Source organism: Saccostrea cucullata, unplaced genomic scaffold, assembly GCF_032062105.1.
Source record: "Saccostrea cucullata isolate Sc308-1 unplaced genomic scaffold, CSIRO_AGI_Scuc_v1 ctg17913, whole genome shotgun sequence".
Taxonomy (NCBI): domain Eukaryota; kingdom Metazoa; phylum Mollusca; class Bivalvia; order Ostreida; family Ostreidae; genus Saccostrea; species Saccostrea cuccullata.
Genome location: NW_026929911.1, coordinates 1 through 10,924, shown reverse-complemented (window position 1 = coordinate 10,924; position 10,924 = coordinate 1). Strand labels below are relative to the sequence as shown.

The 10,924-nt window shown below is 34.9% G+C and overlaps 1 protein-coding gene and 1 pseudogene across 1 annotated transcript; one reads left to right on the top strand and one right to left on the bottom strand.

Moving 5' to 3' along the window:
* Window positions 1–57: 57 nt before the first annotated feature.
* LOC134282455 (phospholipid-transporting ATPase ABCA3-like) lies at window positions 58–8,678 on the top strand. The gene is made up of 13 exons (XM_062764861.1): window positions 58–245; window positions 407–536; window positions 621–775; window positions 899–1,054; window positions 1,377–1,587; window positions 2,270–2,519; window positions 3,225–3,355; window positions 3,985–5,001; window positions 5,571–5,777; window positions 6,136–6,623; window positions 6,937–7,124; window positions 7,526–7,696; window positions 7,954–8,678. Exons 1-13 carry the CDS (start codon window positions 228–230, stop codon window positions 8,435–8,437), a joined length of 3,606 nt encoding a protein of 1,201 aa, XP_062620845.1. The 5' UTR covers window positions 58–227; the 3' UTR covers window positions 8,438–8,678.
* Window positions 8,679–9,090: 412 nt separating this feature from the next.
* On the bottom strand, window positions 9,091–10,799 carry LOC134282454 (medium-chain acyl-CoA ligase ACSF2, mitochondrial-like; annotated as a pseudogene).
* Between the last annotated feature and the right edge of the window lie 125 nt (window positions 10,800–10,924).

The window sequence follows — 10,924 nt, the reverse complement described above, 5'->3', positions numbered from 1 at the left end:
TTGCCCTTATCCTTAAAATCTATTTTTTAAGAAAGTTTTTAATGTTTTTGGAGTGAATGTTAGTTATATGATATTTAATTCGAAATTCTATTAAAGAACGTTTACATACAATACAGAAAACATACTGGTGTGGAGGGCAACAGACTCGAAAAACTTCGGATGATGAAGTAAAACATAATCCGAAATATTTTGAAAAAGAGCCATCAGGTCTCGAGGTTGGAATAAGCATGAGGCATTTACGTAAGGTAAATTTATGTTATTGTGACACTTAAAAGGATTTACTAGTACAGCGTAGTTTTAGGATGTAAGCAAGTAAAATACGGTAAACGTATTTAAACAAATATTTATGTATTAGTATAAAAGGTGTCTTGTTCTGGTGTTAATTATAAGAATTAATGCTTTTTAGGTATACAAAAAAGGAATGAAAGAAACCGCTGCTGTTGAAGATACATCTCTTAATATTTATCAAGGGCAGATAACTGCACTTTTAGGACATAATGGCGCAGGGAAAACAACAACTATGTCTATGTTGACTGGTAAGACATGAAAAAGCGAAGCCTTTCTTTTCCAAGCAACAGCAAAAAATTCAATGTAAGCACATCTTTTAATTGCTTTTAAAGGATTTATTCCATCAACTTCCGGTACTGCTAGAGTTAACGGATATGACATAAATGATGACATCAGTAGTGTGCGGGGAAGTCTTGGTATGTGTCCTCAGCACAACATCTTGTTTGACACGCTTACCGTAAAGGAGCACCTCGAATTTTATCATAAGGTAATATATACATGTATGCTTGATCAAGATTTAAAGAAAAAAAATTATTTTATAAATTGATGTGAATATATAATTTATACTGTCATACGGATAAAATATTAACGTGGAGATTTCTCCTCACAGCTGAAGGGTTGTAGTAAAACTAGAATGAATGAAGATATCAATGAAACGCTGGTACTTTTCAAACTTGAAGAGAAAAGAAATGATCTGGCTGGAACCCTTTCAGGTGGCCAAAAAAGGAAATTGTCTGTAGCCATAGCTCTCATAGGGGACTCTAAGGTATCGCTTTCAGACTTAAGGTTCTTTTTTATTGAATAAATGCCTGCATTATTTTGTATAGTGCATTTTGTGTATAATGTGTATGAAAAACGTCAATTTGTTTGAAAGAAGTCAGTTTGTATGAAAGATGTCATTTAATTCGACTCAGTTACAGATTTAGTTGCAAACAATATCATTGTGTAATATCATGACCATATAATTTTTAAAAATGTTGATTTGAAATGAGATTGACGGTATCCTTGTAAAATCAACATATTTATCAATGGCCTGTTTCATTTTTTTTAAATTGATTGTTTATGGAATAGACTTATATATAACTTAGGTAATCATACTAGACGAACCTACATCAGGTATGGATCCTGGGGCACGGCGCCAAATGTGGGACATTCTTCAGAAATTTAAAGAGGATCGAACTATAGTACTTTCAACTCATTTCATGGATGAAGCTGATGTTCTAGGTGACCGTATTGCTATTATGGCTGACGGAGTTGTCAAGTGCTATGGTTCTTCATTGTTCCTTAAAACTCTTTATGGTATGTTTAAGAAGCTTAAGAATACCTACTTCATCTATATATTATATGTTTTCTTGATTTTTTATCGTGTTATTTATAATTTTTTAAAAATATATTTCGAGAGGTTTTATTTCTTGCCTCTTTGTAAGAGGATTAACAGAGTTTGGGCAAGACTAGAATAAGGACTGCTTCATAGGGGACATTACGTAGAATATATGTGATCTACATTACGTAGAATATATGTGATCTACATTACGTAGAATATATGTGGTCTACTGTTCTTTTTTAAAAGATGAATAAAAGTTAGAAGTCTGAGAGAATTCAGAACCCAATGAGAAAGCTATATGTAATAATAAGTGTAAAAAAGAACTCCCAAGGATAGCTGCAAAATGTAAGCACTTTAATAAATAATGATAATTAAGCTTTTAGGCTTCTAGGTTATATTTCAAAGATATATTATCAATATTGACTTAATTTTAATGAAAAAAATTGTCTTTTATACTTAGATAGTTTATGTGTGATGAGCAGTAATCATGGATATTTATTGCCCTAAATCCAAAAATAAATTACCATATGTAACACTTTTCAACGAGAAATTAAAGACAAAAAGGGAAAGAATATGAAAATTGTTCATTGAGGACGGTGACTGTTTTGCATTTGTCTCCGTTAATTTTATTCATTCAGTTTTTTGTGTTATTAACAGGTGCTGGTTATCATCTAGTAATGGTGAAGGAACCACATTGTGATGTTGCAAAATTATTGAACACAATAAAGAGGCACATTCCCTCGGCCTTCTTGGAAACTGAGATCGGCGCAGAGTTGTCTTTTCTTCTTCCTACGGAAGGGGCGCCTTCATTTGAAGGCCTGTTTACCGAAATAGAGGAGAATGCCCTGAAATTTGGAATAAGTAGCTTTGGGATGTCTGCGACAACAATGGAAGAAGTTTTTTTAAAGTGAGAAACAGTGGCTTAATTATTGTTTAGTCATCAATTATGAGTAAATTAATCGAGATTTCTTTTTTATTTTTTCCCCCCTTTTTAACACGTCTTCCTCATTTTTCATTTCTGTGGCGTACACTATTCATTGTTGTGATCTATCAATCTTAAGAGGTTCTTAACAATATGTACATGGATATCATATGTGAATACAAGCTGGCATGTATATAATTTTTCTCAATGACAGTAAGACAGACCCAACATAGGACATTATTGTATTCAGTTGACGACTAGTTCACAGTTAACCAGACATTTTCTTTTGAGGTGGTATGGAATTAACAGAATGTTTAGAACAAAACAAAGAAATGACAGAATTCATGAACAAAAAATCATCCTAAATCTAGCATTTAATCTAAATGCAGTCACTCTCCCTATAAACAATCAGCAATTCATGGAAATACTCTTTAATGGGTAATTAAGCTACTTCTCACTCTGAAAAAAATGAACCCTGTTTTCTAATCGCGGAGACTAAATTTTAGTAAATATTTTTAGTAATAAATTTAGTAAATATAACATTTGCGAAAATTTTCTCTCTATATAATTCCAAGCTCGTCTTTCTCGGAATTTTTCATCAAATACCTTTTTCCTGATGACTGTATAATTACAGTTTCAAATAATTTTCCAGTGGGCTTTAAATATTTGCCTCTTTTTTTAACTAAACAGGGTAAAAGACGATGCTGGGAATGGTAATAAAGCTTACTGTGATGACGAAACAGACACTCACTGTGTACAACTGCATATTGATGAAGGCGCGTCATTACATCCAAACGCTACGGAGAGAAATGATGAAATAGGTATGAATGAAACTCATTGTCTATGTCGCATAGTTTACTTATGTTAACAAAGGGGACATTTCCAGTACTAAAATTGTTATGTTTTTTTTTTCCGAAGAATTTTTTAATCAAGTCTTGCCATCAAGCATATTTATTTCTTGCATCTACCATAATAGTAAACAATGTCTTGAAAATACCTCTCCACATTATTTTTTTTCAAAAGCTACAGAAACAAAATTTTGAATTTTAGATGGTGGAGCGTTAATTATACATATCGAAAAATCTGTACATTTTATAATTGTGAAAGAATTATTAAAGCAACCCCCAATTTCAATGTGGAAAGATGAACAAATTGATAGCTAAGTACAATTAATGGTTCACAGTAGATTATAAAGTACAATCAATATCTTAATTATAGACATGTCCTTCTCTTTTTCAAAAAAGAGAAAGAGTAAAAAAATCTAAAGAGAATACCTCTACAGGAGAAGGGGGAATGGTGATAAGGATTGACAAGAGGGAAACAATCAAGATTAAAAATTATTACTTATATATTTAAGCTTCAAAATGGTACACATTTGACAGAGACATCTGAAAAGAGTAATAATCTTAGCTTATTTACCAAGAACAAATGTTATTCTTAATTTTTTCAGACTTTAATAAAGGCTTTGAAAAGAACACTGGAATTACAGCCATTTTCCAGCAATTACGTGGATTACTGATGAAGAAAGCATTCCATACTTGGCGGAGCAAATTTATGATCATAATTCAACTCATTGTGCCTATTTTGCTTGCGATAGCTGGTCTTCTTGCTGACCAGTCAATTGATGGACTTAAGCCCCATCCTGATCCACCACTGACTTTAGATCTACGACCGTATCCAAACTCCATAACAACACTCACTAAAGGAATTTATTCCCCACCAATATCAGAAAATATGATTCAGGAGTATTCTAAAAACTTCCGTCAAAAGGGTCTGGGTGTGGCTGTGTATGATTCTAAGGATTCTACCCAGTTTAACATAAGTAAATTTTGGCTGGATCGCTCGAAACAAGTAGGACAGAGAACCTTTAATTCACGATATGTCATTGGGTTTGGATTCGATGGAAATGATATCATCAGTTATTATAACGGTGAAGTGATTCACGCTAGTGGTATCAGCTTGTCATATACAATGGATTTTCTTCTTAAATTTTACTGTGGGAACTCCAAAAGCATTCAAACCATAAATCACCCATTTCCACCGAGTGAGGAATTAAAGCGTTCAACTCAGAGCGCAGGATTTGCAGCCTTCAAAGGACTAAGTCTTGCTCTTTGTGTCTTATTCGGACTTTCCTGTCTAGTAGCTTCTTTCAGCGTGTTTCATATCAGAGAAAAATCTTCTGGTGCCAAACACTTACAAAAGGTTAGCGGGGTCGGCTCAAGAGTCTTCTGGTTGGCCAATCTCATCTGGGATTTTATCCATTACCTAGTCCCAATTTTCCTCATTCTGATTTGTTTTGCTGCGTTCCAAATTCCAGCATACACAGAGGAGAACAGGCTAGGGATCGTGTTTCTAAGTTTGTTTCTTTTTGGCCTAGCATCGATATCTTGGATGTATCTCCTACATTTCATTTTCCGGTCGCCTGCAGGTGGAACGGTAGCTATGATTATTATCAACACGGTAGCAGGTGAGTTAATCTGTAAAAATTCCACTGTTTTGTACAAATAATTTACAAATTTCTGAGTTACTCTAACACTTTCAAATCCAGTACCATCCCTTTCCTGATGCAAAGGAAGCTATGATTTGAAGAAAGGAGATCTAGAAATTCAACTGGGACTAGGCCTAAATAGTTTCCTTCAATTGTAAAATCTTTGAACATATAAAATGCAAGAGAAAGAGAATAGTGCAATTATCTGTTAACCTTTGACTTCAGAAAGTCGTGGTATTCTCGACGACTATTAAACATTACAAAATAAGTGTGAAACAGACGCATAACATGTTAAATAAATATTGTCTGTGGAAAGCAACATTAATTATTTCTATGACTTCAAATCAAGGCACATGGAACAAGAATACTAAGGTAATCGAGAGACCAGAAGGCACAGATTATCTAGAGATGCGTTTTACATTTGAAATTTGGCTCCATTCGAATCTAATTTTAATGTTTTCGTATGTAAATATACATTTATATCCGATTTATTTCAGAGAATGCTGTTGATTTTTCAGTCTCTTCTGTCTTGGATCTTTTGCTTTCAGGTCTTTTCACACTGCTAACGGTCACATTTCTCTATCCAAGTAAAAAGACCAAAGCTGCAGCAGAGACCATGGATGTTTTATTTATGATCTTTCTTCCGCATTACTGTCTGGGAAAGACATTTACTGACATCTATGTCCGATACTCTTTGCGATCTAAATGTAAACAAGAATTTAGTCTGGATCTTTTAGCATTGAATGGGAAAAAAGGTATTTGTCAATCTCTTAAGCACAGCTCTGTTCTGGGTAATACTTTTATTGAACACTTTCTTATTTTATGGGGAAATCATTGACAGAGGGCTATTCTTGTAAAAAATTTATCTAATTTTTGTTATCAAGAATATTATTTCCTCTTCTGAGCAGAATTCACACCGTTCTATCAAATCCGTCAAAAATTCCTCTAAAAATAATACTGTAGCGAATGTCTTATTGATTTAATTATGTTTTTCATCGAAAAGAATAGGACACTGAAAATTCTAGAAATCCGATCGATAAGAAACATTCATGTTCACGAAATTTATAAAATGTTATTTTTGATAATTTGTTTTCTTTTAAATTTGATTTAAAGAACAGTGTCCCGATGACAACTACTTAGAGTGGGGTTATCCCGGATGTGGTCAATACCTGTCTTTTATGGCCATACAGTGTGTAGTTTATATGACTTTCGTACTTCTACTGGATAGTGGAATAGTCAACCGTCTGTTGTATAGAACTCTGTGTACCTCTAAAGCCGGGAATGCACAGAGTGATAACAACGCTAGTCCGGACTCGGACGTATTGGAAGAAGCGATGAGAGTCAACTCCACTAACCAGAGCGATCTAATGAAAACCGACAAACTTATAATTAAAAACTTGGAAAAAACATACGGCCTCATAGATCAGTTTAATGCAGTGAAGGGAATAAGTGTAGGGATATCTGAACAAGAATGCTTTGGACTGTTGGGGCAGAATGGAGCAGGAAAGACGACAACATTCAAAATGCTGACTGGTGATGTAATGATTTCTAGCGGAAAGGCTTACGTTAACGGTTTTAGCGTCAAAAGTAATCTTAGACAGGTACATGCTTTTCCTGATACATATAGTTATCAAACACTGAAAAAGAAACTTATATCCTCATATATTTTTTTACGTAATTTCTAAAAAAAAAAAACTCAAGAGACATGATTGTGAAATCATATAACTCTTTGTTTTAGCTTTGATACTTTTTTGCTTTCACGTTTTGCTTTCATTATTTAAACAGAAGTCAACTGTTAAATTTTCAATATTAGTTGTTTCTTTTAACAAATCTTAAATCAATAAATAAGAGAAAATTTAGAAAATTGCAATTTGAAAAATTGAATACTTGCATAATTAACTTTCATTTTCAAAGGTCCATCGTTGTCTTGGATACTGCCCTCAGTTTGACGCTTTGATCGACAGTTTGACGGGAAGGGAAATTCTGACCCTTTATGCCAGACTGAGAGGAGTGAGGGAGAAAGACATCAGACGGGTCATTAATGGCCTACTGGACGCCGTCACTTTGACGGAATATGCCGATAAGATGTGTGGGACATATAGGTAAGTGTACATGTTTTCGTACCTTTTTAGACATACACTCCTCTTTTTGCTTTTTGTCTGCATTCTTAAGATACGCGATTGTCTATCATTGCCAACTTCAGTAAACACCAGTTTTCCCATTTTCTAAATCACCTTTAAATACCTATGTGTGTTTTGGATAATTGATACTTCGAAAAAGATTCAATCAATATATCAAAGTTATAATATTTTCGTTGACATAGAAAAAACAAATTTTGAATTTGAGTACATGTAATTCTTGTTCATCCAAAAGCTTGACGTTGTATAATATTTTCTTTTTTTTTCTCTATAATGATTTATTTGAGAAAAATCATTTTTGTACGTTCCTTGGTTTACTTTTTACCCTTTGGGAAAAATAACGACTTTGTGCTCTTTTCATACAGTGGGGGAAACAAAAGAAAGTTGAGCACTGCAATTGCGCTTATTGGAGATCCTCCATTCTTGATGTTGGACGAACCTACAACAGGCGTGGATCCAGCGGCGCGGAGACAGATGTGGAATATTCTCTCTAGAGTCCGAGCTAGTGGTAGGACTCTTGTCTTGACGTCGCACAGGTTTGTAATGTTGATTTTAACTTTTCCATTATTTGTCAGATGACATTTTCAATGAACTGATACAGTGGAGGCAATTGCAAATTTCAAATGATATCAAACACTTTTCAGCAGCTTTTGTAATGGATACTTAAAGAATACATTTATGTAGCATGAAGTAAAGATAGGCACATGCATGTAATTTGAAGTTTACATTTAATTGCCATAATGAAATCCTTGAGGCCTTTGTATGAAAACAAAAAACATTATTTTCCTATTAGCATGGAGGAGTGTGATGCCCTTTGTACCAAAATAGTCATCATGGTAAACGGAAGATTCGTGTGTTTTGGGAGTCCCCAACACTTAAAGAACAAATTTGCGCAAGGTTACACCTTGACAGTGAGACTAGCACGTGACAATAACGGAAACGCAGTGGATTCTGGTCCATTACGTAATCATATTGGCAAAGAGTTTCCCGGAACCGAAGTATTCGATGATCAACAGGGCTACCTAGATTTTCAAATTCCGCATCGGAATTTATCACTTGCAAAACTTTTCAAAGAAATGGAGAAAACAAAATCTGAATATAATGTAGAAGATTATTCAGTACATCAGACGTCCCTGGAGCAGGTGTTTCTTGGGTTCACGAGGATACAGGTGCCCCCAGTGGACAGAAAGAGGGCGTGCCCTTGTTGTTTCTGTTGTAGGTCAAAAACTGCTTTTCAAGGACAAATTATCACAGCTCCTGGGGGACAAATTGTATGAAAAGTTTTTTATTGATGTATTTCATGTGGTTGTTTTTCTTAGTGTTGAAGGAGAGAAATTTATTTTTCATTATTACTGCGCATAATTTATTAAAACATTTTTTTTCCTTTTTATCCTTTGAATTCCATTTTAGAATTTTTTAGAATTCAAATTAATCATTTACGGAATTGAGTGAAATTTTCGCAGAATTATCATCCATTCTCAATGAACTTTCATGTGTGTAGTTTTCTTGATAACATGTTCTTACTTTTTTTTGTTATCTTCTAACTTCATTTTTAATTTTTTTTTGCATCAATTAAGATATTGTCAATCTCATAGAATAACTTTCATTATAAATAATGTCCTATCAATTTCTTGAAGAGAAAGTCAGAAAAGTTTTTTCTTGCCTTTTACGTGTAAGATTTTAGTATCCAATGGCTGTTTTTGTTGTACTATACTTTTATTGTATAAAAAGACAGTGTTTTTATCTTTCAATCGTAAACATGGCTAGCAATAAAATAAAAATTATGTATATACGAGATAATGTTTAAATAAGTGCAAATATATTATTTTATATGCTCGGGATATTGAAAATTTTAGTCACATAGGAATGTTTTTAAGACAGTTTTCAGCTGATTACAATCCATTTTCCTTCCTTGCTTTTGATATTTATAATGTGTCCAACATAACTTCTACATCAGATCCTGAGTTTTGAGCTGTTGAATTGCATCGTGTCGCACGCGCCTTTTGTTGATTTTCCCAACTTCAAACATTGGTAGTTTAAAAATTCGGATAAAGTATGCTGGCATTTCTCCGAGCCCATCGAGTGATTCGTAAACCCCGAAGTTTTCTTTGCAATATTGCTTTACTTGAGCTGGTGAAAGGTCATGACCTGGTTCTGTGACGTAACACACGCAAATTTCTTCATATAAACGCCTGTCGGGTACTCCAGCTACGGCAACTCGTTTTATACCATTCATTTGCATAATCATTTCTTCGATGGTGCTTGGCATAATTTTGCGTGTTCCTCGGGAAATGACGTCTTTGATCCACCCCTCTATAACAATATGACCGTCTTCCTTTATATGCCCTATGTCACCTGAGCGAAACCACATCCCTGACATGAAAGATTCACAATTTAATTCCTTATTCCTGAAGTATCCATTAAAAAGATATCTGCTTCGAATGCAAAGTTCCCCAGTTTCGCCTTTCTCAGAACGTTTCCATTTTCATCGACGACCTTAACTTCTGTTCCTGGAATAGGTTTTCCTACATCACCAGAAACAATGTTACCAACAGAGGTAATCGGAGGTAGAACAGATATCATGGAACATTCAGTTGATCCGTATCCCAAAATAAGTAACTTGGTAAATACACCAATTACCTGAGTGTGGTGACTGTCAATCGGTTGTCCTGTTGTAATGATCACCTGAAGTTTGAACAAATCTTTGTAATTCTCTATCTGGGCAACCAGATCCGTGAGGTAATAAGGCATCAGAAGCGCCGATGTACATTTCTCTTCCTTCATTATTTCCCATATCTTCATGGTACTGCTTCCCTCAATGGCTATCGAAGAGTCACAAAACACTCTAGTTTCTCCCTTACACACAGCTAATATAGGAGATCCTGCTCCCCACGCAAAAGGTCGATCGTTGTACATTTTCCCTGCCAGGATAATATCCTTGGGTCTCTCTGGACCTAGGTCAACGTTGTTAACATCAAAATGTGTGTGGGATACCATTTTTGGTTTTCCAGTGCTTCCAGATGTCGTAAATATAATTTCATCTTCAGGGAAAAGTGTAGGGAAATCAACCTTCGCTTCTTTCATCTGTAGAACCCCAGGGAGGTCTTCGTAAGAAGCCAAATGCTCGCTCTTTCTGAGGAATACTAGAGTTGGATCGTTTGAGTCTATATCTTTATAATCTCGTGAAGGTCGGCGGCGACGAAATAGTGCAATCAGTTGAAAAATCATATCCAAATATTTTTCACCTTTTCCAGGATCAATAAGGAAAGTTTTGCATTCTGCAGTTGAAAATATTTCCCATAAATCTCTGACGTCAGTGATGCTGAGTGTCACGTGAACAACAACACCGACCGCCATTATGATTTCTAATTCCGCAACTACCCATTCAAGTGTGTTTGGGCCAAAGAGGGCAACTTTGTCGCCCTTTTTGATTCCTTTGCTTACAAGGTAACGGGCAAACTTTGTTGCTTCTGTTTGTAGTTGGTGGTAAATCAGACTTTCCCTAGTCCCATCTATTCCCCGGTAAATCAGGATTTCTTTGTCCGGATATGACGTACATGTCTCACTGAAAGCGTCAACGACAGTTTTATAGACATATGGAGTTGTCCTTGGAGTAGAAAGGTAGCTGAACTCCGACATGGCAACACTTTGCCTCTGAAACAAAAACGTACTACCATGGAAATTTGAAAGGTACATGAATTATAAGCATACAGATTGAACAAACTAGCGTTTTACGAAAGGGGTAGTTTTATAGAGATAAAAAC

Bases quoted from the DNA above. Each gene is read 5' to 3' on its own strand.
- LOC134282455 (XM_062764861.1), top strand. The intron at 1,055-1,376 runs GTATCGCTTTCA...TATATAACTTAG, and splicing joins CTCTCATAGGGGACTCTAAG to GTAATCATACTAGACGAACC. The intron at 2,520-3,224 runs GTGAGAAACAGT...TTAACTAAACAG, and splicing joins ATGGAAGAAGTTTTTTTAAA to GGTAAAAGACGATGCTGGGA.